Below are 27,838 nucleotides of genomic sequence, written 5' to 3' on the forward strand. Positions count from 1 at the left end.
CATCCAATGAGCCATCTCTTCCGCCGGGCGACGCAGCGGCGGCAGCTTCGACAAATTCCCACAATTGCCGCTTCAACGGCATCAGCGAAGAAAATGCGTCGACGGAGAGCTGCGCTACCGGTACCGTCAGGTTAAAATAGACGATGTTACATTGCTTCCACAGGATTCGGTCACAGCATGACAGCATCAACAACATCAGCTCAGCCACCTCCTCCACTACCACCTTCCGCTGAGCTACTTCGTCCAGTTTGTAGTCGAAAAAACCATCCTCCGCCCTCCTGAAAATGCACCCGTAGAACACCAGCGCCGGCAGCCGGCTGACGCTGCAGATGTGCTGGATAAGCTTGGCTAAATCCATGCATCGACTCATGTTCAGACCCATGATAATCGCCATCCTGCTGCGGCTGTGCAGACACTTCAGCAGTCCAGCCGCCACCCAGAATGCTCCTTCTTCCTCCAGGGAAAGTATTGCACCGTAAGCGCCGTCTCTGCCGGACATGCGCACATCCGGGAAACTGGCTTCCTGAGTGAGAATGCTGTTCCACAAGGAGCAGATCCGCCGACAGCGGAAGCGCTCGATGGAGTCCAGCGACTGGAAGATCTCCACCATCAACTCAACCGGCAACCACCAACGACGTTTAACGCTTTTTCGCTGCTCACTACCTGGGCTGTTCGCCCTGTGACCCGTCACCCAGCGCGATTCACCGGAGGTGAAACCACCCTTCTGCTCATTCTTCGCCCAGCAGTACGTCTTTCTGTAAAAAAACTCACGTTTACAAATTATTTTTCACATTTTCAAATTATTTTTCGTTGTCTAAGAGCGTTTACCAATCTTTACTCATTTGATCTCCACTTATACGTAATTCTTGCTTTTGATATTTTCTTAGTTATTCCGTGTTTATTTATTACTGTATTATCTCCACAGTAGCAGAACAGTAGCCATCTCCGTTCAGTGGCGACTGGCGATATTACATCTCAAAATTCAGAAGCCTCTAGATGGGAAACTTGTTTGGCTATTTTTTAAAATTTTTTACTTGTTCGGCTTAATTTAACGATATAAAAACATCCAAATTTTTTTCCGGGCTTATTTTTCAAAACCCACAATAATTACAAGCTAGCATTAATTAAAAACTTACCATTTTCATCATTTTCACTGGTTTAAAGTACCAACCGTCGGCGTGCAGGTACTGCACCGTTGAGCCGAGCAGCGACGTGCACAACACACCAAGCCGTTCTCTCAGTTCGCGCTTGAAGACCTCTTTGAGCCAGTGCGATTCCCACGCCCAGCCGACGCCGGGCAGCTTACGGGAATGGATAATAAAATGGCCCTCCCACACCTTGAGCTCCCCCCGTAGATACCGGACCGTGGGCGGTTGGCGTACCTGCTCCATGGGGAAGAGCTCGCGGACAGTGCGGTCCGGCAGCTGCACTTCCACCAACTGCGCATAGCCCGGGCGGTACTCGCCCAGATCGATCACCTGGCCTGGGTACCAGATCCAGGCGCCCGTGGTCGGAGAGCGCAACAGGACTTGCGCGTCACGTGTGGCTCGAGAAAAGTGGTTGTAGAAGCAATGGAAAATGCGCCCGAATTTAATGAACTTGGCACGCTGGTTCTCGCATCCAAAATCAATGATCAGGCCGCCTTCCGCCACGTTGATTACATGGCCGTGCTTGAGTTTTTTCGACTTCATGCGGACGTCCACGGCGTTCCATGCGCTCACACTGTGTTTACGGCCGCAGAACAGCATCGCGGACTCCGTGGTTCGTGTCTTCGTGCCTGTGCAGATTAAGCCAGAAACTGAATTGATCACGCAGCAAGCAACTACCGTCAGTGGTCAAAACCGGATCTTGATATCTGCTTATAATCTGCGGCATATAAGCTGCAGGAATAGCGAATTGCTGACGAGGTAGCACAATAAAAAAATACTAATGAAGATTCCCAAATCTACGACAGATCACAACTTCAGCGCAAAATATTTTCAACACTTTGGGTTTTTATTGGCTCGTTATTTGGGCCATTTGTTAACGTACTTTTCATTATGGGCGGCAGACTGGTACGCACCAATTTACACGGTACACACAACTTGCTACAATGGGTACTTCTTCTTATTTTACACTTTTTTTGCAGTGGAATTTCAGAATCGCTAGTAGTTTTTATCTCCTTCTTCGGATCTTCTTGCGTATTGTTTTATATCTTTTTCGCAAAGTTCAGTTGTTACAGTATTTCGGATCAACCGTTCAGCTGCACTAGCATTCTGCTGAATCCCAAAGTATGCAAGGCAGTTCGAACGCGCTGCCATTACTGCCTGATGGGCAGAGTTTTCACGACAGCCTCTGTGAGTTTGCTGCATGACCCGTCTGTTAGAAATGGTCTACCTGAAAATAGGTGCTTGTTGCTGGAAAATGGCCAGTGTTATGCTAAAGCTAAAGCTCTTTAGTTGTTGCGATGACTCGCTGCCCTTGCCATGATTGCAGACTGGTGTGATTTCTGCGTGAAGCATGCCTGCATGAGCGTGTGTGTCGAATGTCGATTTCACTAACGCTGCGCTTTGATTAACCTGCAGATTGCGAGAAGTGCCAGTGTTTCCTGCGAGAGCCCTGTTGGCAGCATGCAGTGCTCGTGCAGGATGAATACAGTCTCCCGCTGGCCTTTGCTAGTTTGCCCGATATTTTGGCTTTCCATCATGACGGTCGACAGACTCAACACCAGAATGTGTTGCAGCCTCCAGAGAACAGCAACAGTGAGTGCAGGCAGCATTGCAGTCTTTGCTGTGACATTCTACTCGTATCATAATAAAAATAAAGATTTTTGTTTTTTTATACTAGCAAAATTTTTTCGTTTGAAGTGTTTGCAATTTGTGCATTTTATTTCGATTTGCCCCGTTAGTCGCGGTTATTCTTTAACGTTGTATCGTAGTACTAGTTGGCAATTCATATGCAGTAACTACGGTAGTAACTACTGTATATACAGTACTATTAGTACTTAAATTATTAAATTAATAGGAATTATTAATATGGATGAACCGTTGGTGTGATATCGCTCTGTTTTGTGCCGTTTAGATTTGCCTACCAACGTTTGCTCTGTTTAAGAGCTTTGACCTAAATTCTTATTTAATGACCATCGGTTCCATCGCTTTGATCTAAAATTTTAGTTCCATCGGTTGTGGCACGAACGGCCATCCGTCCACAGACGATGTTCGGACCCTTTATAGCGCCTGTATGCGATGCCGGTGCAGCGCATTCGCAGCATTCGCAGACATATTCATCGGCCGACGGGCAGTGTGTGACGTTCAATCTAGAGAACGATCGTTGGTGCAACTGGATGAAGTTGGTCAGGACGGCTGACCACGGCCAACACAACCTCCGTGTCTTCATCCGGGAACGGAAAGTCCGCTTCGCGGCCGTCAAGGTCATTCTTCCCGGTGAAGAACTCACACTGGCGCTGTGTAAGCAGGATATCGATCGGAAGGAAATCATCACGACCATGTGAACTATGTCGCAGTGTCTGTGGGTAAGACGCAAGTCGCAAGGCACTGATGAAGTATTGCTCATACGCTTGTCTCTATTACTAGTGGGTTTTGTGATCGGTTCTTAGATTCCGTGGAAGTAAAGCACTGCTCAGGTGTATCTTCACGTAATATTCATGCTTAGATTGCGCGATTAGCGGTACTGGGATAGCCGAAGATGCTTCAGCAATCAAGTGCGAGGATGATGAATATGGAGATGATAATACGCCAGCAATGTCGGCGGACGTTCCACTCAACCTCGTTGCTGGTTGTTTCCCATTTGACGGCTATCAGCTGACTTTGGCACAAGATGAGGCAGGTGTGCTACCTCAGTCCCCAGCACTGCCAGCGCATTCAGATGCACAACCGCCTGCGTTACGCATTGTTCAGCGCGAAGGCTCTCCCGAGTATCCGTTTCTTTCCGGCTTCGGCTCAACTGCATCTGATGCGTTGTCGGAGGAAGCTCTCTGTCCGGGGAAACGGTTCAAACGGAGCAGTGCAGAGAAAGAATCAGTCTTTTTTATGTCGGAGGAGAGGCCCTTCGCGCATGTTTATTCCCTTCGTGGGCGAAATGTAGTACGCACTGGTTTATCCTGTAATGATGCGGATTTGTCCGACAGCAGCGATGAAAATTTCTGTTTATCGGGGAACAGCGGTACGGTGATATCGATCATTGTTCTGATCCAGGATTCAGGTTGGCCTTATTTTTTTCTTCTGCTTGTAGATTCTTCAACTACCGATGCCGAATCTTGTAGCGAAATGGAAGAGGATCTGGAATATTCAACAACAAAAAGTGAGCGCGGTCGAACAATCTGCACGAAATGAGTAATTCTTCTGAGTATCAGTCATTGAGTTATGCGTGTTTGCAGAACGAGGCAGAAAACGTCGCGCGATTGATGCGAGAGGTACGAGATCTCCACCCAAAATTGGAGCTATGATTCGAGAAGACGCCGCTGATACAGGGTTACTGACTAATGGTACAGTAACTATCTGCGTTCGTACTAAAGACCACAGCGCCATAATCGTATCAGTTCAGTTTACAGGGCGAAAGAGCCGAATGAACTACCTCCAGCCAGGAGCAACAAACGCGGGCAAAGGCATGAAGAACAAATGCGACGATTGAATGCGGTTGCCAAGGTTAATCCCTTCCAGTTTTCCTCGCGAAAGGAACGTCGCGCTGCATGGACAGCAGCGTGGCAGGCGTACCAGGATGATGCGGAAGTTGACCATCGGCAGCGGAAATCGCAGAAAGTCACGTTCACATGGAAATATTTACGGAGATATATCAAAATGCATTTGGATGATTTTCCCCAAACGCTGGATCGCTACAACGAAGATACCGCCAGGGAAAGCAGACGACAGTATATCCAAGTTATGCGAGTGATAGCAGAGCAGGCTGGAAAGGATTATGCCAATAATGCGCATCCCTTGACCATTGACAAGAATGTCGACGCAGTTGGGGTGGATATGTTCAGTGTCGTAGTTGACACTCAGAATACACCATCCACACGGCGGTCTGTTAAAAATCACTCCAACAGCCGCTACGTAAGCTATGTATACCGTTTCGTATGCTGGGAGTGCTCGTTGCATTTCAAGGATGAAAACCTGCTGAATCTCCATAATTTGCAACACAGCGGTGCGCCCAACGAAAGCACGATCTCACTGGATTGTCCCGCTTGTCGACGATCGTTCCAGAAGCTGCCGAATTTATTGCATCATGTCATGGATCACGGCGTGAAAGCCTCGCAGATTGTCCATTTTATCCCGACAGCTGACCCCACCATCATGAGCTTTGCTTCCGGTACGGCGGCTCCCATGGATGTGCTGGCGCAGAGTCATGACGCGCATGAGACGTGCTTCATGTACACTTGCGGATTGGCTCAGTGCGGACTTCGATTTTGCACGGAGACGATGGCGGATTTGCACCAACTTAGTCACCGCGTGCCGGATAATTACCAAGGCGAAGATGTTTGTGCGGGATGCAACTATGTGGCTGCCCATGCGGAGGATTTGCTGAAGCACGTCGCTCGGCATGGAGCGAAAGCCAGCGATCGAAAACTGTGTCGTTTGTGTGGAGAGTTTGTGGAGAATATGGTGGTGCATGTCCAGACTAATCACAAGGAAGAATATCTCAAGTACGAAGCGGGTTTAACTCTCCCCTGCGACCATTGCGACAAACTATTTCGAACATCTATCCATCTCGCCACGCATAAAGTGGTAGATATTTTGCAATACTTCAGCTAAGCCTAGCGGAATACTTATGAATTTGCTTTTTACTCGTTGTTTTTGTCCTTCTTAGTGGGCACACAAAGGTGAACAAGGGCGACTAAGATGTCTGGTTTGTGCAAAACCGTTCCCGACGAACCATCAGCTGCATGCACATGTAGAAAAGGAGCACACAACGGGTTTAACGTGTGTGGTGTGCCAAAAAAGCTATTCAAGATACGACCGCTTATATGAGCACGCGAAAACGCACAAGGAGGTCCATATTTGTCCCACTTGTGGCTCGGTGTTCCGCTCTAAAAGGAGCTTAGTGCAGCATGAGCCCATTCACCGCTCGGACTATTCAAATGCCATTTGTGTGACAAGGCCTTCAAGAGATCCTGCAACTTGTCGCAGCATAAAATGATCGTGCACACGGATAAAATGCGCAAGAAGCGTCAAGCAAAACGGGAGGAAATGCGGCGGAAGGGAGTGGTCAGCGAGTACAAGTGTCCACGACGGAGGATGCGCTACGACGAGTTTCCGTATAAATGCGAAGAATGCCGGCTCGGCTGGATGCTGCTGGGTAATTTGCAGCAACATCAACGGAAGAAGCATTCCGATCCTACCGAAAATGTTCAAACTGGCCCTAGTCATTCGGTGTCTGCTCCCAACGGAAACGCTTAAACGAAGTCTGATCGATCTGTTTAATTTTTTACGATAATTCGCAATAAGAAATTTGTAGAAACTGCAGGACTTGTGCAAATTTTTACGTTGTTGAGAATATTCTATAATTATACAAGCCTGTTATACAGACTGCTTTATTATAAAACTCGTACGAATGGCTGCTTACAGAGACTGATAGACATGATCAAATCCATTCCGAGTCCATTTCAAAAATCCGTACCGTACGTATTGTATTAAATGATTATTATAAATTGACACTGTAAAGTAACATCAAAAGCACAAAAACTGACAGAAACAGTGGTTTTAAGTTTTTTCTACCGGCTCAAAACGAAGCGCTAAACAATAATTCCCGCAGTCGTCACCATCGCACTATGAGCGTGGACCTGATGAAGGTTCACGCGTAGGAACAGAATTGACGGAATTCTGCCTACCAAAAAGCCTGGCAGTGCTATAAAAGCGCCTACGCTACAGAAAGCGAGAAATGGCGTGACTGCTAGGAATTTATAACAAGACTAAATTCGATAGAATTTCCTCGTGGGCAACTCCGCATTGCTGACTGCAGCAAGCGTGGAAAAATGCGCACGTAGCCGCCACACAGTGCGGGTGCGCGCAGAACACCATGCTTTCGCCACGCGTAAGGCGGGCGCGCAATGAACACACAACAGACTGCCAAAGCGAGGGTGTACGCATGTACGCCTGCGCTCACATGCCTCTGGGAGGGAGGCTGAGCTCCGTCGAAGCAAATCCACGTCCAATTCCTTGGGATCCTTGACGGCTCGTCTGTGTGTTTAATAAAACATCGAGATTTAATCTCCCTTTAACATCACAAATTCCAATTACATGTGTGAATAAAGAGATCTCGAAACAAAAGAAAAAACAGTAAAAAAATATCAACAGAATTCTTTATCAAAACGACTAGGATCCTCCGACTCCTAAAGGTCACTGGGTCCTGTCAACCGTAATCCGCTTTGGTCCATTCCGCTCTTTTGAGCAATCTTTACCATCACAAATGAGATCCGCTTTAGGAATAGGTGCGTATCAAGTACGACTTCCGAATACTGCTGCTTCATCTTTGGATAATTCGCGTATCAAGTACGACTTCTGCAAAATGAGATTCTTCCTCTTGGACATGGAGGGACGTCTTGAAAGACAAGCATAATGCTTCCTCCCTGGTAAGGTCATTCTCTTTTTCTTGATGACTCTCTTGAGCCGTGAAGTTCTCAAGGGTCATCCTTTCTCTTCTGATGTGCGACTCAATTGGGCCTTGACGATCCCAAAAGGTCATCCATTTTCCATCATAAGTTCCATATTAAAGGTCATGGAGGGACTTAGCCGATTTTTGGCTTTCAAGCAATTCTGCTTGCCTCCCTGATAAAGGTCATCCATCTTTTCAACCGTTTTCTTCTGTCGCACATCCTTTCCTTTCTTTTAGTGCTAATTGACGCGCACTTTTCTTCTTTTCCTTACCAGGTTCGAGGGCCGGTTAACGCCGTAACTCCTCTTCTTCTGAGGCCGGTTATCGCCGTAACCTCAACTTCTAAAAGTTTTTACTCCTATTTTCTTGAACTCTTTCTCTTTTTCACCCTTGTGGCTTCTGACATTCCTTAAGAGTGTGCCGACTAAGTAGGCCGCAACTACACTCTAGAAGTGACGTTTAAATGTAATGAGGAAGGCCGGTTAACGCCGTTACTCTTCCTGCTTCGAGGGCCGGATGACCTCCGTAACTCCCCATACTGCAGATCGCCTTGATCCCCTGCAACAAAATTCTGAAAACCACAAAACACGAACGGTATGACAGTTCAAAAAGTTACGTCTCCTTCGCCCTAATACTGTACCTTCAATACCATTCTCGTGCTGCCGACTGATGGCCGTAACTAGCACATCAGCGATGCCCTAAAGGTCATCACTGATCATTTGAACCATTGTCGCGGTTCCGATCGAAACGTCTTTGTTTTTCATTCTGATCAGACGTTCGATCTCGAGGTTCCCTTTCCCTCTCTTGCAGCTCGTCTCCTTCGCTCCGGCTGCTAGTAGCACTGTGACGATTTCGGTCACGTCTGCGATGAATACGGATCAAATGCTTTTCATGCATCAACCGTCCATACTTTTTAAGTCCCGTGACCTTTCTCGAGGATGATGGGATGACCTTTCGCAGACGCGTGACCTTTCCAATTCTCGTGACCTTTTCGAGAATGATCGGATGACCTTTCATAAACGCATGACCTTTCATGTTTCCATAACCTTTGTCGAGGATGATCGGATGACCTTTCGTACACATGTGACCTTTCATTCCTGTCGGCTGACCTTGCCAAGCCCGACTGATACGTTTCTCTCGGCGGTGATTTCGGTCGTTTGAACTCGCCTCTCTTGAAATTTCTTTCGGTCTCCGTCATTTCGTTTTGCTGCATGAGGAATTTGCGCATGTTCTCAATTTTGTCCTCGATCAAAATTTTGATGACTTGCGACCATCGGCCTTTTCCGTCAGGTTGACCTTTTCTTGCAGGAATATTGTATGTTCCTCTTTGTTAGTGAGAGTGGGTCCTTAAGGATGATGTCCAATTGCTGGATGAGTGATTCGCGTATAATCGCCTCCTGTACGTCTTGTTTCTTAAATATCGCGTCCGAAACGGGTGCTGCAAGTCCCGCATGACCTTTATCTGCATTGGCTAAACCCTTCTCTGCCGCAGCTTTCTTTCTTTCTTTCAAACGCTTTCTTTCTGCTTCACGCTTTTCTTGCATTATTTGCTTTCTAAACGCATTCGCTTCCGCAGTTTTAGGAGGTTCAAGGGTGACGTCCCATCCAGGTCTGCGTCCTACCCACATTCGGTATTTATCCTCCAAAATCACTCTATCTTCGGGCGATAGTTTCAGCCACGTTTTCTTCTGACCAGGTGTCGAAATACATCTAGGTTGCCTCTTTTGCTTCCTGCGGAATTACCAGGAGTTGATTTGGCATCGGCACGGCGACCACGCATTCCCAACAAGGGAATCGTTCACCTGAAAGAATGTTGTTGCGCTTGCAATCCGGGCAATCCTTGTTGTAATTTGTCAACGGGTCGCCGGTGACCTTTACGATCGACGGTCTCCGTCCCTTCTCTGTCTTCTGATCAGTTTGGCTCCGTTCAGCCATTTTTCTCAGTTTTCACCTACAATCTCAAAATTTGTAAGTCCCGTGACCTTTCATTGTTTTCATTTTCCAACGTCTATCTTTAAGCCTATGATAAAAAGGCTATTCAGTGCTGAGCTGAAACTTTTCGCTGCTCTTTGATGATGACCTTTGTCATCCTTCTTTAGCTGAACCATTCTCAACTGTATGTGGATGACCTTTTCCCATCTTAGCTCATTCGCTACTCTTCTTGTAGAGTGTGGTTCGAAAATAATTTGAGAACTACGGTCTGCTCATCTCCTTCTCGTTTCTGGTTCTGATTCTTCATTTTGTGTGGTAGACCTTCCTCCCACACTTTGCTTCTTGCTAATGTACGGTGACCTTTCTCTGCTTCATCAGCGCCATGACCTTTCAGTCCTTCCTTCGATGTGTGTGCTAAGTTCTCCGCTGAGTTCTTTAACTGGGCGCTTCTTCTCCTTCTCATCGCTTGAGCTCGGGTGACCTTCCCCCCCGGCTGCAATTTCTGCTGCCCTTTAGATCCCAGCTTGCCGGATAAAGTCTGATGACCTTTATCTTCCAACGTTTCAGCTTAAGTCTGGTGACCTTTAGCTGCAAACTTTTTGGATGAAGTCTGATGACCTTTTTCTTCCAACATTTTCGGCTAAAGTCTGGTGACCTTTTAGCCTCAATCGCTTCTTGAACCTTCTCTCCTTGACTGCTCAGTACCGTTCTCTCATGAGCAACTGTAAACGAAGTCAATTTCATTCTTCTTCTCTTTCATTGTTCTCGAGCTCGGGTGACCTTCCGCCCCGGCAAAACTTCCCGCTAATGTCTGATGACCTTTAGGTGTTTCACTCGCTCTTTGATCCGTCCGTTCTTTTTTTTTTTGTTTTGCGCCAATCGTTCATGAGCGATTTTCATTCAACGGCGTGATCGGAAATGTCTTCGATTAGCGGGTTTATTTCTGATGACCTTTATGCCGTCCCATGTTCCGGTCATAATATCATAAACTCCTATAAGCCTGACTTTCGGGTTTATTTGTTTTCGTCCTTTAGTTATCCGATCAAGTAATGCTTTGTCGGCTTCGTCTTCATCTTGAACTTCCCCTCTCAGAATCTGTTCTGGAGTTGGCTTCGGAGTTTTCTTCGTTTTCTTGACCTTTCGCTTCTCAATTTCGTTCGCGATCCGTTGGCCAAGTTGGTCGGCTTTTTCTTTGACGGCTTTTATTTGTTCCGCTCTTGAGAGGTCATCTGTGGCGCTGGTAGCAGAATATGGTTCGAAAGTGTCTTGAGGTTTACGCTCTGCTACTCTGCGAGCAGGCCCAACCATTTTCGCTCTTGAAAGGTCGTCTCTAATGTTAGTAGCGGAGCGTGGTTCGAAAGTAGGCGCCACTTGAGATCCATGCTCTGTGCTTTCTTATCCTCATTTCGGTGTGACCTTTCATTTTGCTCAATCGTGGTCAAGTTCCCCGCTTCTTGATTAAGCTTCATCGTGACTGGCGTCTCAAAGTCTTTAATCTCTTTCTTCTGTCGTCCTCTTTTTTCTTAACTGGCTCTTCCGCCTCTTTGGCTCTTCTGCCTCTTTTGGCTCTTCTGCCTCTTCTGGCTCTTCTGCCAAATCAGGTACAGAGCGTGGTTCGGAAGTATGCTGACGACTACGCTCTGCTTCATCTTGACCTTTCTCAATTATCTCCGAAGCTGCCCTTTCAGCTTGACCTTTCTGGACCGGTAACGGTGGATGCCACGGTTTCAGACGATCCACCGAAACGACTCGTAGGTCCGGTTCCTTCACCGCATCTTGCTCGATGACCTCGACTTCGTTCGGTCTCGGAAAACTGAGAATCTTCCACACTTTGTCATATTTATTCTTGAAGTCGGATTGGTTTTCCTTCTTTCCTTGCTTTGTATCTTTCGGGAGTCTAATTAAGACTCGATCTCCGACTTTGAATTGCGGCTCTGACTTCTTCTTGTTGTAGATTTCCGCGTGCTTTTCGTAAGCATCTTTGATGTTGCACTTCGCCACTTCTTCTGAAAAGGTCAAGTTCCTTTTCATGGTTTCGACCCATTCGTCTGGTGCACCGTAGTCGTCAGGAACGTTCGTCTTCGTCACTACGTCTTCTGGCATGGTCATTTCTCTCCCGTGAAGCATGTAGTACGCTGAGTACCCCGTCGTTGCATGTACTGCACGGTTCATTGCCGATATGACGTAAGGAAGATACTTGTTGAACTTCCTTTCATTTCCCGCTTTTAGGTACTGCGACAATCCATCACTGATGGTCTGCATCTGCCTTTCCACCTGTCCTTGACCTTCAGGATGGTATGCTGTTCCAAACGTGTGTTTGATTTTGAACACGTTGGTGACCTTTTTCAGTACTTCTGCGGTGAAATGCCTTCCGCGATCCGTATGGAGAATATGTGGCGCTCCGTGCACCAGAATTACGTGCTTCACAAAGATCTTTGCGAATTCCTTTGCAGTAGCTGTTTTCATTGGCTCCGCTATGACATACTTCGTCAGCTGGTCGATGAAGACCGCAATGTATTTGTATCCTCTTTTCTTCGTTGGAAGTAGGGGGTCCTTTCAGATCCGCGTAGACTCTGAAGAATGGATGACCGACTTTGATCTCTTGGAGCTTTCCCGGTGGACACTTTCTCGGCGTCTTTATAAACTGGCATCCTTGGCATGCGAGGATGTAATTCTTGACATCCGTACTCATACGGTCCCAGTAATATCTGAGCCGGATCGCTGTCAGCGTCTTTTCAAAGCCGAGGTGACCTGCTGCTTTTTCATCATGCAGTGCATGGATGATAGCCCTTCTCATTTGCAGCGGTACTACATATGTCCTTTCCAGTCTTCCTTTCTGGTCTTTGACGCGATACAGTATGCCGTTCCATAACTGGTAATGCGTCTCAAACTTTGACCTTTTGTCTGCGTCTTGCAGGTGCTCCAATTCATCGATGATCATTGCCAAGTGCGGATCTTTTAGCTGCTTATTCCGCAACTGCAAATTCGTATCATCTTCTTCTTCTTCGTCTCCTTGTAGGTTGACGATGCGGACTACTGCAGTGCTGAGTTCATTCCAATCTTTGATGACCTTGCATCTCGGAAGAGGCTTGTGACCTTTCTCGATTTTCTTTGAGAATCTCAGCAATCTGATGGGACACTCTTCCGGAATGTATTCGAGAGAATTTCTGCTTCATGAAGGTCATTCTGGTCTACCATTTTCTGACCGTATTTCGTGACCTTTCCATCTTTTCGTTCGGAAGCTTCTTTTCTCACTCTGTTGACCTTTATCTTGGTAGCAGAGCGGGGTTCGAAAGTAAGACGACGACTACGCTCTGCTTCATTTATGCTCGAGCGCATGTCTCCGCTTTCTTTTTCTTCCGACACAACCCTTCTCATGTCGGCTTTCAGCCTTTCTTCCCTTTCTTCAGCTAGTTGCACGAAAAGTTGCCAAACTTCAATCGGAGGTTCTTCTCTGTTGAGTTCGTTTTTGTAATCTTCGAAGTTTGGGATTTCATCATACTCTTCTTCGTTGCAAGTGGGACCTTCAATTGGCGCTCTTGAAAGGGCATCTGCGTTGTCGCAATATTTGCCCGGCTTGTATTCAATCTTGAATCGGTGACCTTGTAGTGCCAATGCCCATCTTGTCAATCGGGGATTCATGCATGACTTGTTCGACTCCGATCTTAAGAGATTCGTCAAAGCTTTGTGATCCGTTCTCACTGTGAATTCGGAGTAGTCGATGTACGACTTGAACTTTCTGACAGCAAACACTACTGCCAGACATTCCCATTCCGTTACTCCGTAATTCTTTTCCGCTCCATGCAAAACGCGGCTTGCGTATGCAATGGGATGTCCATCTTGGGACAAGATCGCACCTAGCCCTTCCTTTGATGCGTCGCACTCGATCACTGTCGGCTTTGTCGGATCGAACTTCTTCAATACTGGATCCTTGCATAGCGCTTCTTTAAGGTCATTGAATTCTTGGTCATGGATTGCTGACCAATCTCTTTTGATGTTCTTGTCATGTCTTAGCAATTCGTAAAGATGCGCCGTCTTTTGCGCGTATCCAAGGATGAACTTTCGGTAATAGTTTGCTAATCCGAGGAATGACCTCAACTGCCGTTCAGTTGTCGGTTTCTTTTGGCCATTAACTGCCATGACCTTTTCGGGATCCATTTTAATACCATTCTCGCTGAGGATATGCCCCAGGAATCCCATTTCGCGCATGCCAAATTCGCATTTCGTCGGCTTAATTGTGAAGCCTGCGTCAACCAAACTTTGAAGGACGTTCCTTAAGTTCTGCATGAAGATCTCCCAGGTCTTTCCTGCGAAGATTACATCGTCGATATAGCCGAAAACGCATCCCATTCTCTTTGCGTTCGACAAGACTTTATCCATACAAAGTTGAAAGGTCGCAGGTCCATTGCAGACTCCAAAAGGCATTCTTTTGAAACGGAACATTCCGTCCTGCGTGACGAAAGTTGTCTTATCTTTCGAGGCTGGATCCATTGGGATCTGCCAGAAGCCACTTTGTAAGTCCATCTTGCCGTAGTACTTGTTTCCCGCGCATGCGTCAAGCAGTTCGTCTGGGTTCGGCAGTGGATAGTTGTTCTTTTTCGTCAGCTTGTTCAGCAAAATGTAATTGACGCAGAATCTTGTTCCCATAGTTCCGTCGCCATTCTTCTTTGCGGCGAGTACGACCGGAAAACTCCATTCCGCATCGGATGGTTCAATGACATCTTGCTGTAGCATCTCTTCGATGTGCTTTGTGATGAATTCACGACCTTTCCAACTTGTTCTTGCTGGATTGCATTTAACCGGTTTGGCATCGGCTGTGTCAATAGTGTGCGTTACCCTTTGACATCGCCATACGGTTTCTTTGACGTGGGGAGAACTTTCCAAAACTCCCAAAATGCGTTTCGCACGTCATTCTTTTGTTCCTCAGTTAGGTCTGGTCCTAACTTTAATCTTTCAATTATGTCGTTCAGTTCTTCTTTCGTCTTTGCATCCACTTCGGGATCTTCAAGGATGTTTTTCACGACGGTAGCCGAGTTGACCTTTACATTCTCGAGGTGTTCGTAATGTTCTACGTAACCGAGAAATTGGCCCTTCCTTACGGTCTTTCGGCTTTTGCTTCGGTTTTCGATAATGATTTCGAATCGAGTGCCGTTATGGTCCGTGACTCCCGTTCTCGGTTGGACTTCATTATCCTTTTGAGGAGTTGCTGTATACATCAGCTTCTGGTTCCGTGGCACATGAACGCCCATCTTGACCTTTCACGCGTGTGCCAAGGTTTGGTCTCAGCTTAACTCGTTGGTCGCTGTAAACCTTGATCGCTCCTTCTGGGATTCTTGCTTTCTGCACTTTAATTCTTCGAACAATGATCTCTTTCTCTTGTTGTTCGTTCTTTTCATCGTCTTCGTCGAGGTCCAGCAGATCTTCTTGATCTGAAAGGTCACTCACTCCAGAATCTTCAGAAGTGGTCGAGTTATCGCTCGTGCTCGAGAATTCCGAGTCGGATTCGCTGCTATGGTTAGCTTCAAGCTCTTGACCTTTGCTTCTTTTCTCAATTGGTCGCTCATCGACGCCTTCGTCTTCACTTTCTGTTGAAAGGTCATCGCTTTCATCCTTGGAAGCGCTAAGTTTTTTAGCTTTTCGTTTTTCGGGCAGAGGTTTGTCCGTTTCCTTGGACTTTCGTCCGTTTCGTGCTGCTATCCTCGGATTTGTTCGTGTTGCGCGAATCCTTGCTCGTGACCTATCCCTTTCATCGTCTTCCGAGCTATCATCTGCTTGAGCGGTATTCTGTGACCTTTTTGCTTTTCCAACTGGCGGTCCTTCCTCGCCAGTTTCAGGTGACCTTTCGTCAACTTTCGGAACTGACCTTTCTGGCTCCTCTTCCAGCATCGCGTTTAGTGACCTTTCGTTCTTCTCGGTTGGTGGCCCTTCCTCACCGTTACCGAGTGACCTTTGTAGTGAAGCCACTAACGACGCTGCTTTCTTCTCTTGCGGCGACATTTGAGCCTTTTTTGCCTCTGTTACCGGGATTCCGTTTTCCTTATCCCGAAACGCCTGGTTCAGTTCCTTGATCATCTGAGCCAACTCATACGCCGTGTGCGTTGGTTCCTCTTCTTCGGCGCCTGTGCCGTTTTCTTGAGCAGCACTTGTGCTGACCTCTTGTTCTTTTTCTTTGGTTTCTTCGGCGCTTGTGCCGTTATCTTTGTTCTTTTCTTCTTCGGCGCTTGTGCCGTTTTCTTTTTCAGCGCTTGTGCCATGACCTTTCGGTCTCTTATCGCCGATAAAGACGCAATTTGCCATCAGTTCTTCTGTAGTCCAGTCATTGTTCGGTACCGTCTCATACATGCACCAAGTATCTCCGCCTCTTTCGGGATACTCCACTCCATCTGGATCTGGTGCAAAGGTCACCTTCTTTTTTCTCGGATAGCCAAATAATCCAAGTTCGCGTCTTTTTCGCGTGACCTTTAATTCTGGAATTTCTCCTGTGAATATCGGTACTTCTTCTAGGATTTTGCCCCATTGTTTATTCCATTCTCTTAAATTTCCCTTTTTGAGGCAGGCCTGGTAAAGGTCAAATAATTCGTACACTACTGTGCCGAGTCCGATTGGGAATGATCGCTCGTCCTTGACCTTTCCATAGATAATTTACTCTGAATTCCCAAAATAAGTCAACTCTCGCCTGCTCCCATATTGCGTTCTCTTCCATTGCTCGTCGCCTTTCTCTGTCGAGCTTTGTAATCGGGTTTGTATACCACGGGTCGCTTTTATCCGCCTTTTCGGGAATGAAGTTATCCGCTTCTTGCTGCCAATGATGGAGCCACTTCCCTCTGGAGATGATGTAGTTCTTGACTACCGATAACCATTCTCGATAACATTGCCAAAGGTAAGTTGCTTTTGACAGCTCCGGCATGGGAAGTGTTCTGATAATCGATTTGACCTCTTTTTCTTCTTGTCTATTATGACGTGCAATTGCTGCATTGCATTTCGGCCATTCCGAAAGGTCATCTTGTGTCATTTCTTGCATGCATTTTGCACATCTTTCTTGAGGTCGCGCTATCGAAAGGTCATCGCTGTCGTGCCAATCGTGATGGCAAGAGGTTGCTCTCTCTTCCGCAGTCCATTCTCTTGGTTTGCGGGAAATGACGCGATTGTTCCCTTCCGGCATCCGTTGTCTCGGTTCGGGACGGACGATAACTCGCTTATCCGTTTCTCCGGAATCGGTATCTGTCCATTCGTCATCTTTTTCGAATTCGATTACGCTGTTTTCTGATGATATTTCGATGACTTCGATTTCTTCATCTGCGGAGCGTGGTTCGGAAGTAAGACGACGGCTACTCTCTGCTACCTCTTTGCGCAGGCGCGTGTCTGGACCTTTCATCCGCCCTCTTGCTTTGTCACGTGGTTCGAAAGTGTGTTGAGCACCATGCTCCGTTTTCCTTGCATCCAGTTGCTTTATGGCTTGATCTCGTATTTCCGAGAAAAATGCTCTTTCATCGCTGTTCATCAGTCCTGGCTCTGTCCTGGGCTCAACCATTCTCGTGCCCAGTGCCTCTGGTACTGGGAGTAGCCTTGACCACTCCATTCCTGGCACTAGCGACTGTTTCTTTGCAATCAGTGCTTCTGCTTGCATTATCTTGATTTGTTTCATCGTTGGTGACCTTTGATTTCCTTTAGACTTCGGTGACCTTTTGCTTTTTCAGCATTTTCTAATCCCTGTGCCTCTGGTACTGGGATTAGATTTTCACCGTTCTCGTTTTGTTTATTATCTTTCGATCCCTGTGCCTCTGGTACTGGGATAGCCGTTTGCCCCGAATTATTTCTTTGTTGAAGTTCGGTGACCTTTCCTGCATTGACTTTTGCAGAGGATTTCGGCTCGTCATCTTCGGCTTCAGTTTCTCGTTCTTCCTCGTCGTGTCCGTCTATCAGGACGAATTTCTTTGCGAGGAAGTCGAATCCCAGCAGGACTTGGACGTCGTCTGACGCTGGTCTGACGTAGAACGAGTGTTGACTCGTTTTCCTTCTTAAGGTCACTGGTGCTACGCAGTAGTGCGTTACTTCGAAGCCTGACGTTCCGCTGATCCCTTTGATCATCACCTTCTTTTTCGGTGGTAGTCTTACAGTCTGGAGGCCATTCCTTTCACAGAACTGTTGACAAATCAAAGACGTCTCTGCGCCAGTGTCAAGCATTGCCATGACCTTTTTATTCCCAATTTTGACTTCATGTGTATAAGCTTCGATCCGTTTCGGTAAGTTTCCATCTTCGAGTTTCAAGACTCTTATTCTACACTTGACTGGGATTGGTGCAGCGTGCTTGCTCTCTATCAGACCTTTTGAGCTCCAACGATCTATCCGTTTCGGTACGTCGGGTCGCACATCTGAGAACTTTTCGATCCTTTTTGACTTCGGTAAGATATTCGCTTGCTCCTTCGCAGCGTTTTCTTTACCCGTGACCTTTGCCACTTCGCACGTCAAACCCTTCTCTTGTGCGTTCTCGTGACCTTTTATCACTTGCGCAATAACTTCGTATTGTGACTTTTCATTGCGCACATCTTTGGACGGTTTTTCTTGCAACTTTGCCATTATCTCTTGCGTAATTTCATCCGCAAAGGTCATCTCGTCATCTTCACTCTTCTTCTCTGGTGACCTTTCGTACACAACCATCTTATGGTCGTTTTCTTTCATCCAATCTGTAATTTTCTTCGCAATTTCGTTATTCGTGCGAGTTGGATCGATTTGAGATGACAATCCGTCAGTTCTTGGCGGTGACCTTTCGTTGTCATTCCGGATTGCTTCTGTCATGTCATACGACTTCTCCTTCTGCGGAGTTTGCGCTAAGTCCGGTGACCTTTCCGGTCTTGACATGAAAAATCCACCATTTAGTGACCTTTGTAAAGGCACTTTCTCACCATACTGAGGCGGTAATTCACCCTTCTCAATCCGCTCTCGAAACTGACGGTTATTTTCGTCACATTGGTTCTTCTCTTTCCAGTACTCTTGAACTTTCGGTTGTGAAGCTTTTACCATTTCCTCGAGATGCTTTCTCATCCGCCAATCTTGTTTCTCTTTCTTCCCAGTAAGCTTCTCTGGGAATTCTCACGTCTTGCGGTGACCTTTGTGGCGGAGGAACTGGTTTCCACATACCGTGCCGTCCATTCGGCCTGTAAGCGACTTTTTGCCACTCCATCTTCTGTTGTAGAGTGTTTGCCTCATCGAGAGAGTCATCTGAGACTTGCTGTGCCCCTTCGCTCTGTTTCACTGTTTGCTGCGCCATTCGCAGAGTCAAGTTACTTTCTTGACCTTTCGGTTCATCGGCGACTTCACCGTGACCTTTCTCTTTCAGTGACTCCTGAGTCTGTTGCACTGGCTGTCCCTCGTGACCTTTCACTTCTTCAGCTCTCTCTTTAGGTGACCTTTCGGTCTCTTGCGCTCCTTGCGCTGGCACGGCCTTTCCGTGACCTTCGGCAGCGTTTTCTCGGATTACTTTCTTCATATGCTCTCGGAACTTCGAGTGGTGAACTTCGTCATATTCTTCTGCTGATGATCCGCCTTTCAGCTTTGCTACTGCATTCGCGAAGAGTTTCTTTCTCCTCGTCGTTAAACTCTCCGTTTGTTGTGGTGACCTTTGGGTCTGCTGTCCTTGCAGCGTCACGTTACTTTCGTGACCTTTGCTCGCAGTTACTTTCTGCGGTGACCTTTGGGTCTGCTGTCCTTGCAGCGTCACGTTACTTTCGTGACTTTCTTGATTTGCAGTTACTTTCTGCTGTCCCGGATGCAGAGTTGAGGCCCTTCCGTCAACCCTGTTCCCCGCAGTTACTTTCTGCGGTGACCTTTCGGTCGGCCCCGGTTGAGTCAAGTTACTTTCTTGACTTCCCGCAGTTACTTTCTGCGGTGACCTTTCGGTCAAATTCTTCCGTCCTTGCGGCAATCTTTTTAAACCCTTCTCTTGGCCTTTACGAGCCCCTTCGCTCGATTTCGAGTTACTTTCTCGAATCCTCGGATTTCTTTTCCGGGTCTTTGCGTTACTTTCGCAGCATCCCTTTCTCGCTGCGGTCCTTGCCTGCAGCGGAGCACCTTGCTCCTCTATATCCGGTGGTTTCGGTTCCGGACGATCAGTAGGCTCACCGGCGCCTACTGACCATGAACGTTTCCCTGGGCCATTCCCTGAACCGGCGCACCTTGCGCCTGACCGGCACCATTCGCCGGGGCGAAATTAAAGCCTCCGCCTTGCTGACCGAAACCGTTCTGGTTCCCACCGACGAAGCCGCCTTGCTGCCCGCCGAAGTCGCCCTGGCCACCTTGACCGGCGAAATTGCCCTGGCCACCTTGACCGGCAAAATTCTGGCCACCTTGACCACCATTATTCCACTGGCCTCCTTGACCAGCACCGTTCCATTGGCCACCTTGACCACCACCATTCCATTGGCCACCGCCGTAATTTCCGCGATTGCCGCCACGGCCTCTGCCTCTGCCTCGGAAGCCGCCTCTAACCGGGCCGTATCCGCCGTTTCCTCCGCCTTGGCCACCTTGACCGGCGAAGTTGCCTTGGCCTCCGAAGTTATCCTGGCCGCCTTGACCTCCGTTGTTCCACTGGCCACCTTGACCAGCGTTGTTCCACTGGCCACCTTGACCAGCGAAATTCCCTTGGCCGCCAAAATTGCCCTGGCCTCCTTGATTGTTGTAGTTGGCCTGGCCACCTTGACCGGCGAAGTTCCCTTGGCCACCTTGACCAGCGTACCGTCCGCCTTGGCGTGATTGTGGCACATAGCCATTTGCCATTGCGTTGCGCCATCCGCCATGGTTGTTACGCAGCATCAACCATTCTTCATACACGACCCGGTTGGGGTTCTGATTCCACGGTGTTCCCGCGAACGAACACGCTTGTGTGTAGTGGTTGCCGTACATGCAGTTCTGGCATGTCAGCGCGTTATTGACCACCCATCCGTCGATCATGGTGAACAGGCGCTCCATTCGCGACCCGTATCGTGGTCCTTGATTTCCCTGTCCTCGGTTCGGTCGGAAGTTTCCCTGGTTTCTTCCGCCACCATTAAATCCCTGGCCAGCGAAGCCTGGATTTACCTGAGCCATTCCTTGACCGCCAAGCCCTCCATTCAGGGCGTTTCGCGCACGTTTCCTTGTGGATTCTGTTTCGGCCTTGCCGCTTGCTGAGCTGATGCTTGGATCGCCGCGATCGCAGGCTTGGCTACTTCTTGAACAGCTGTTTGTATCGCCGCGATCGTCGCGTACGATACTTGACCTTCATTTCGACCGTTGCCAAAGGTCACTTCTTGAGTGCCTAGAGGCGGGAATTCCATATTGTATCCTGGCACCGGCGCCGGGCATGACTGGTTTTGTCGCCCATTCGCGACTTCTTCGATCTGACCTGATCGAATTATAACGCAGTCATCTTGGGTTCGGTTACCTCTCGTGACCTTATACTTTTCTTCTCCGGTCGACCATGTGCGGAAGAATTCCTTGATGTCCATGGGGTTATGGAATTTTTGTGCTCGAAGTGCCTTATAAAGGTCACTGTCGTTTTTACATCCTTGGATGAGAAATCCGATGGCCTGCTTTTCTGTGATGACCCGTTTCGATTTGAAGCGCATGATCGCTTGATAAAATTGATCAAGCGTTTCCTTGCCGGTCTCAAACTTTCTTGTCATAGCTTCCCTTAAGGCGTTGACCCCTTCGTCACGATCGCCAAAATGTTCTTTGAACTTCGTCATCCATTCATCGACGGTTAGTTCGTCTGCCTCTTCCTCATCGTCGATTTCTCTTTCCGCATCAAACCAAGCCTTCGCGTCCCTTTGACTGCGTTGGCGACTTCCAGCATCATTGCTGCATCAGAAAGGTCATACGTCTTCTGAGTCTCCTTGACCTGACGGATCCAACCGAGTAAGGCTTCTCGGTTGCCATTGAAGTCAATCAGTGCGGATTTCCGGGACATGGCTCTCATGATCCTCTGAATTCCTTTCTTCGCGACGGAGTCGCTGTGCTTCAGCGTGGTATTCCGCGCGGTGTTCTCTTCTCGCCTCTCTTCTTCACGAGCTACCCTTTCCTGCTCGTTTTGGCGATCTCGTGGTCTTCCCGATCATCTAGGCGGTAGTCGGATTTATAGACGATGGTTTCTCTGGCATATCATCGCGTATTTTTTGCTGTTTTGAGTTACTCCCGCCGCTCGGTCCTGAGTGCACCTTCGCCGACTCGGTGTCTTCCTTTTGACCTTTTCTTTATCGTGGTCGTCGGTTCTGCCCATTCCAGTCTTTTTAGGTGCTTGAAATGGAAGCTGCCTTCGACCGTGGACTTCACCGTATCCAGGGGCGGAGACTCTATCCGTTTCGGCTCCTTTAAGTGCTGTTTAGTTGTTTCCTCTTCTTTGCTTTTGCTGAGTTTTAAGCGCTTTGATTTCCTCTTGGAGCGTTTTGTTCAACGAGTCTATCTGTCGGTATTCCTTGACCAAATCATTTGCATCCTTTCTTAGCTTCTCGTAACTCTCGTTTGCTTCGGTGACCTTTTTCATCTGCTCGATAATTGTGCTTGCCCTTTGATCGAGGGTCTTATCGAGGTCCTTCTTTGCTTCCTTCAGAATTTCCGCTTCTGCTTGCAGTCGAGTGATTTGGTCCGCCCGAGATATGAGGGTCCTTCCTCTCGCTCCGCATTCCTCTTCGACTGTCTTCAATTGGGCTTCCAGCTCATTAATTTTATCATCCTTTTCCATTATTGTGGTGGCCATTCCTACCATTTCATTGCTTAGTTTAGTGATTTCCTCTTTTTGGTTTTCAATCTTCAATTGCCCTTCTCTATTCTGAGTCTCTAGCACAGTGACCCGTTCGTCACTCTGTTGTGCCGAGGTTGACCATTTCTTTACTTCTTTCTTTTGACTTTCGATTTCGTCGTTCAGTCTTTTGCTTTCGTTTTTTGTCGTCTCTGCCAGCTCGAGAAGCTTCTGTGCGGCTTGATCTCTCTGGCTCTCTGCTTCACTTTGTTTCCTCTTCCTTTCTTGTAGTTCCGTCTGCAGCGTCTTAATGCTCTCTTCTCGCAATTTGAGGTCATCCTTTAATTTTGTGATGTCTGCTGTCAGACTGGATATCTTTACGGTGAACTTTGTCGCATTTGCTAAACTTTCGTCACGCTTTTTCTCGGCCTCTTTGACCTTTGACTGCAAAAGGTCACGCTCATTTTTCAGTTCTGCTATCTCCCGTGACTTTTCGGCTGATTCTTCGGAGAAACTGTTGTTGAGGTCCTCTGCTGCGAGGATTCCTTCCATATCCTTATCGTCTACCATTTTCCTCAGCTCTTCTGCAGCTTGTCTCTGGGCAACGTATTTGATCTTCCATTGTGTTGCTTCTTCTTCCAGCGTGACCTTTTCCTGTTCCAATTGGAATACTCTTGCTTCAACTTCAATAGTTTTGTTTCGTTGTTCTCGTGCGGCAGCAAATGCTTGCTCTTCCTTTTCATCTAGAAGCTTTTCTAGATCTCTGATCCGCTGTTTCGCTTCATTCGATGTGGGAGGTGTCGGTGACCTTCCATTGTCAGCCCTTCCTGACGCCGTTCCCTCGAAGGTCTCCTCCGGTTTTTCTTTGGAGGTCATTTTTATTATTCCACCTGCCAGGTCAGCTTGCTTCATTGCAGTGTGGAATGACATCTGTACCGTCGTCTCATCTTCGTCGTCGGTGTAAAACTTCTCATTTGACATAGGGCTGGTACCATTCTCATCCAGCAACTCTTTCGAAAACAGTGAGTTATCCGAAAGGTCATCCTGGTCGGCCTTTTCCTCGTCTGACAGCTGATTGCTGTTGACGGCATCACCCCCTTCGGTGACCTTTTGACTGACTTCGTCATTTCCCTTCTCGACTGAATCCGCGTTTTCTTCTTTGACCACTTCGGCCGACCGTGCCATTCCTCCGGTCTCGGCTGTCAGGTCTGCCTGATTGTATCCGTCATCTGCCATTCTCTCATCGGTGACCTTTGACTGGTCTACCGTGTTATCTCCGGCATGTCGCCCGGAGCTTTCTCCGTTTCCGTCGCTCGAACTTTCATTCTGGGTTTCCCTCAGAGCCGTTTGGTAAGTGGCTTCTGAGCCTCTGGTGTCCTTCCTCCCAAAGGCCAGTTGAGCTCGAGTTGCTCTTTCGTGTGCGACTGGCCGTGTATACGGCTGTCGTTTCACTTCGTAAGGGTTTTCCAACCCCCGAGACCGTTCTCTCTGACTACCCGACGAGACCGGTTCTTTACCGTCTGTTTCTTTATCCATGTCTTCGGGTTCCGTTGATGATCGGATAACTTTGGACGATGCTAATAATGTTTCTGACACGTGTGTTAGTTAAAGCTATGTAAGCCCCTTTACACGTAAACAGAAACAGTTGCTGTCCTAAAGGTCACCTTCTCTTCTGTATCAGCTCAACTTTATTAAAGGTCACTCTGCCTCCAAAAGAGCTAAGTCTTTTCTAAAGGTCACTTTTTCGTTGAAAAAATTTAACTAAGTCCCTTTTAAAGGTCACTTCCACTGTTTCAGCCTAATAGCTTACTCCGTCACGTTAAAGGTCACTTTCTCTTCAGAACTTTTTCCGTTTAAAGGTCACGATCGATTTCGGTCAAAAACGTTTAACCTAAGAAAATTTTTGGATTTTACTGAGAAATCAACTCAGATTTCCTTAAAATAAACGTTATTTATTCAGCTTTCAACTTTTATTAAAGGTCATCCTTCTCGTCAAATTTTCTGGTAAAGGTCAACTTCTCGTCAGTCAGTTCAGAAAATTTTCTTGGCTGGCTACGTCACGATCTTGAGTGCCGTGCGCAAAAACTCCGCCTCCTGGCAAAATCTCAACTTTTAATTGGCTAATATCCTAGCTAACTTTAGCTACGCTACTGCGCCAATCACAGTGCGAATAACTGGCCAATCAGAAACGTTGTTTTTCAAATTAGAGGGCAGAGTGACGTCACGACCAAAATCGAAAATTTTCACTAGTGCGCCGTGCGCAAAAGTACCGCCTACTTTTCTGCTCAGCTCAGAACCGACGAATGACAATTGAGGATTTTACCTATCAGCCAATCTAAAAATTAATAACGGATTTCTGACCTTTTGGATTCCAGAATCCGGATAGGAATCCTCCGCGCGTTTCCACGTCCTCCAGCGATCCTCCAGCGATTAAGCTGACTTCTCCTGGGCCAGCCGCTAACCCCTTCTGCTTCGTTTCAGCAGGACGCAGCGGTGCGTCGACCAAAAGACTTGCTGGCTGCGGGTCTTCTGTCGTGCCTTGACGTTAGCAACGACAGGGGCGCTCGACCTCCTTTTTGGGGGAGCGCGTATAATGTGTGTGCGCTCTACTCAGTAGAGACGCACCTGAAAACTCCACACCCGACAGCCAAAAGTGGCTTGCCCACTCGTGCCCCCCTTCGGGCTTCTGCCTCTTGCGGCGATCTTTCTCGGCGCTTGTGCCCCTCCAATCAAAGCTACTTCAGTAGCTTTGATCGCGTCAGAACAGTACAGCGTGCTCTACTCAGTAGAGACACACTGGTGCTGATCTGCTGTCGAGATCCAAACGCTCCCTTCGCCACCAAACCGTACGCGAGCCCTTTCTCGCGGAAACTTCTTCCTCACCTCGTCAATTGGACGGGAAAACTCTCAGATTATCCTGGAGAAACACGACTCTTGCTACCATATGAGCGTGGACCTGATGAAGGTTCACGCGTAGGAACAGAATTGACGGAATTCTGCCTACCAAAAAGCCTGGCAGTGCTATAAAAGCGCCTACGCTACAGAAAGCGAGAAATGGCGTGACTGCTAGGAATTTATAACAAGACTAAATTCGATAGAATTTCCTCGTGGGCAACTCCGCATTGCTGACTGCAGCAAGCGTGGAAAAATGCGCACGTAGCCGCCACACAGTGCGGGTGCGCGCAGAACACCATGCTTTCGCCACGCGTAAGGCGGGCGCGCAATGAACACACAACAGACTGCCAAAGCGAGGGTGTACGCATGTACGCCTGCGCTCACAGCACGTTTGCCTTAACAGCGCCTATTCCTTTTCTACTCATTCCTTTTTGCAAGCCGTTGGAGGTCAGTGTAGTCAGTTTCCTGACATCCAAACTGGGATTTTTGTGTCACCGTCTATTCCCGAAGATGGCAGTGTGCGCGAACGACCGCGGAATACGCTCTCGTAGTCCTTTAAACCCTGCGCAGGAATAGCAACCGTCACTATCCCTTTCTCCTTGATGACATGATGGACAGAAAAGCCCAGGAACGCAAGAACGTACCTTTCCTTTTCAGTCACTCATCCACTGATCGATCATTTCCGTCAGACGACTCAGCGGCGGCAGCTTTAACGAATTCCCACAGTTGCCGCTCCAACGGCATGAACGAAAGGGCGCCGATGGGAAGCTGCGCTACCGGCACCGTCAGGTTGTAATCGACGATAGTGCACTCCTTCCACAGGATTCGGTCACAGCACGACAGCATCAACAACATCTGCTCAGCCACTTCGGCCACTATCCACTTCAGCTCACCTACATCGTCCAGTTGGTAGTCGAGAAAACCATCGCCCGCACTACCGTAACTGCACTCGCAAAACACCAGCGTCGGCAGTTGGCTGGCGTTGCGGATGTGCTGGATAAGCTTGGCCAAATCCGTGCATCGCTGCATGTTCAGGCCCGTGACAACCACCACCCGGGTGCGGCTGTTGAGACACTTCAGCAGCCCAGCCGCCACCCAGAATGCTCCGTCTTCCTCCAGTAAATGCATTTGACTGTAAGCGCCGTCTCTTGCGGACAGGCACACATCCGGGAAGTTGGCTTCCCGAGCGAGGATTCTGTTCCACAAGGAACAGACGCGCCGGCAGCGGAAGCGCTCGATGGAGTCCAGCGACTGGAAGATCTCCACCAACAACTTAGCTGGTAACCACCAACGACGTTTTCCGCTTTTTCGCTGACCACTGGTTTGGTTGCTCCTCATTTGACGATTCTGGTCAAATACCCAGCGCGATTCGGCTGAGTTGAAACCACCCGCCTCCTCTTTCTTCGCCCAGCAGTAAACTTCTTTCTGAAAAAAAAACCCACGTTACAAATTATTTTCCGTTGTCTCAGAGCGTATTACCGCTCTACCTACCATGTACGTATTCTCCTGCTTTTTGATAATTTTTTATTAATTCCCTTTTAAATAAGTATCGCTATCTCAACAGTAGGCATCTCCATTCAAAGGCTCACAATTCACAAAGCTATTTACTTGAATTCTGCGATTCTTCTTGAAAATGTTACTTTGTTTCGGCTTACAGTAAGTGTTAAGAGATAAAAACAGCAAAAGTTCTTTCCTGTGCTTACGTACGTTTACGACCCACATGCAGTGAGATTTACTAATACGTTGCAGCAAGAAAACATGTACCAGCAAATTACACTACGACCGCAAAATTTCAACTGTCGCCACTAGCAATGCACCGGATGACAGGAACTTGTCAGGAAGTTAGTTAGGAACGTGAAAAACGTTGAACGTACCATTTTCGTCATTTTCACTGGCCAACCGTGGTCCTGCAGATAATACACCGCTGAACCGCTCAGATTCGTGCACACCACTCCAAACCGTTTGTTCACTTCGCGCTTGAACACTTCTTTCAGCGGGTGCGATTCCCATGCCCAGCCGACGCCGGGCAGCTTACATGAACGGATAAGATAATGATCCTCCCACACACACAGCTCCCCCCGTAAATCCTCGCCCGTGGGCGGTTGGCGTACCTGCTCCATGGGGAAGAGCTCGCGGACAGTGCGGTCCGGCAGCTGCACTTCCACCAACTGCGCATAGTCCGGACGGTACTCGCCCATAGTGATCACCTGCCCCGGGTACCAGATCCAGGCGCCCGAGGTTGGCGACTGCAGCAGGACTTCCGCTTCGTGCGTCGCTCGGGAAAAGTTGCAGTGGGAAATGCGCTCGTATTTGATGAATTTGGCACGCTGTTTGTCGCATCCAAAGTCAATGATCAGGCCGCCTTTGGCCTTGTTGATGACATGGCCGTGCTTCAATTTCTTCGACTTCATGCGGACGTCCACGGCGTTCCATGCGCTCACACTGTGTTTACGGCCGCAGAACAGCATCGCGAACTCCGTGGTCCGTGTCTTCGTGCCTGTGCAGATTAGCCAGAAATGAGCTGAGTACACAACAAGAGACTACCGTCAGCTGTTAAAAGTAATCTTCACCTTAACGTCTTAATCTGCGGATGCCAGCTGCGTGAACAAAAAACTGCTGACGAGTATCACAATGGAAGAACTCAAACTGCATTGAAAATTCTCAAATCAGAGGCAAATCACAGCTGATTCAAAATGACACAACGCACAGCGG

The 27,838-nt window shown here is 48.0% G+C and overlaps 5 protein-coding genes across 5 annotated transcripts; 2 read left to right on the forward strand and 3 right to left on the reverse strand.

The window, feature by feature from the left end:
- Nucleotides 1-728: 728 nt before the first annotated feature.
- Nucleotides 729-25,302, reverse strand: LOC129585555 (uncharacterized). Its single transcript, XM_055478272.1, has 3 exons — nucleotides 24,593-25,302; nucleotides 1,137-1,777; nucleotides 729-755 (listed from the first exon to the last, which is right to left on the reverse strand). Exons 2-3 carry the CDS (start codon nucleotides 1,746-1,748, stop codon nucleotides 729-731), a joined length of 639 nt encoding a protein of 212 aa, XP_055334247.1. The 5' UTR covers nucleotides 1,749-1,777; nucleotides 24,593-25,302.
- On the forward strand, nucleotides 2,113-3,576 carry LOC129585514 (PR domain zinc finger protein 15-like). The gene is made up of 3 exons (XM_055478223.1): nucleotides 2,113-2,336; nucleotides 2,565-2,741; nucleotides 3,153-3,576. Exons 1-3 carry the CDS (start codon nucleotides 2,273-2,275, stop codon nucleotides 3,488-3,490), a joined length of 579 nt encoding a protein of 192 aa, XP_055334198.1. The 5' UTR covers nucleotides 2,113-2,272; the 3' UTR covers nucleotides 3,491-3,576.
- Nucleotides 3,384-6,537, forward strand: LOC129585519 (zinc finger protein 667-like). Its single transcript, XM_055478229.1, is given in 7 exon segments — nucleotides 3,384-3,511; nucleotides 3,652-4,161; nucleotides 4,231-4,299; nucleotides 4,376-4,483; nucleotides 4,543-5,723; nucleotides 5,806-6,087; nucleotides 6,090-6,537. Coding segments are annotated over 6 exon segments (2,367 nt in total). The 5' UTR covers nucleotides 3,384-3,511; nucleotides 3,652-3,740; the 3' UTR covers nucleotides 6,396-6,537.
- LOC129585556 (uncharacterized) lies at nucleotides 19,648-20,487 on the reverse strand. Its single transcript, XM_055478273.1, has one exon. It carries the CDS (start codon nucleotides 20,485-20,487, stop codon nucleotides 19,648-19,650), a length of 840 nt encoding a protein of 279 aa, XP_055334248.1.
- Nucleotides 25,303-27,793, reverse strand: LOC129585493 (uncharacterized). The gene is made up of 4 exons (XM_055478195.1): nucleotides 27,697-27,793; nucleotides 27,001-27,623; nucleotides 25,771-26,551; nucleotides 25,303-25,688 (listed from the first exon to the last, which is right to left on the reverse strand). Exons 2-3 carry the CDS (start codon nucleotides 27,592-27,594, stop codon nucleotides 25,784-25,786), a joined length of 1,362 nt encoding a protein of 453 aa, XP_055334170.1. The 5' UTR covers nucleotides 27,595-27,623; nucleotides 27,697-27,793; the 3' UTR covers nucleotides 25,303-25,688; nucleotides 25,771-25,783.
- Nucleotides 27,794-27,838: the final 45 nt, after the last annotated feature.

This window comes from Paramacrobiotus metropolitanus, unplaced genomic scaffold (assembly GCF_019649055.1).
Source record: "Paramacrobiotus metropolitanus isolate TYO unplaced genomic scaffold, Prichtersi_v1.0 Parri_scaffold0000017, whole genome shotgun sequence".
Lineage (NCBI taxonomy): Eukaryota > Metazoa > Tardigrada > Eutardigrada > Parachela > Macrobiotidae > Paramacrobiotus > Paramacrobiotus metropolitanus.

Bases quoted from the DNA above. Each gene is read 5' to 3' on its own strand.
- LOC129585556 (XM_055478273.1), bottom strand. From the start codon at position 20,487: ATGGAGCGCCTGTTCACCATGATCGACGGATGGGTGGTCAATAACGCG.
- LOC129585555 (XM_055478272.1), bottom strand. From the start codon at position 1,748: ATGCTGTTCTGCGGCCGTAAACACAGTGTGAGCGCATGGAACGCCGTG. The intron at 756-1,136 runs GTAAGTTTTTAA...GTTTTTTTACAG, and splicing joins CAGTGAAAATGATGAAAATG to AAAGACGTACTGCTGGGCGA.
- LOC129585493 (XM_055478195.1), bottom strand. From the start codon at position 27,594: ATGCTGTTCTGCGGCCGTAAACACAGTGTGAGCGCATGGAACGCCGTG. The intron at 26,552-27,000 runs GTACGTTCAACG...TTTTTTTTTCAG, and splicing joins CAGTGAAAATGACGAAAATG to AAAGAAGTTTACTGCTGGGC.
- LOC129585514 (XM_055478223.1), top strand. From the start codon at position 2,273: ATGCAAGGCAGTTCGAACGCGCTGCCATTACTGCCTGATGGGCAGAGT. The intron at 2,337-2,564 runs GTGAGTTTGCTG...ATTAACCTGCAG, and splicing joins GAGTTTTCACGACAGCCTCT to ATTGCGAGAAGTGCCAGTGT. The intron at 2,742-3,152 runs GTGAGTGCAGGC...CTAAAATTTTAG, and splicing joins GCCTCCAGAGAACAGCAACA to TTCCATCGGTTGTGGCACGA.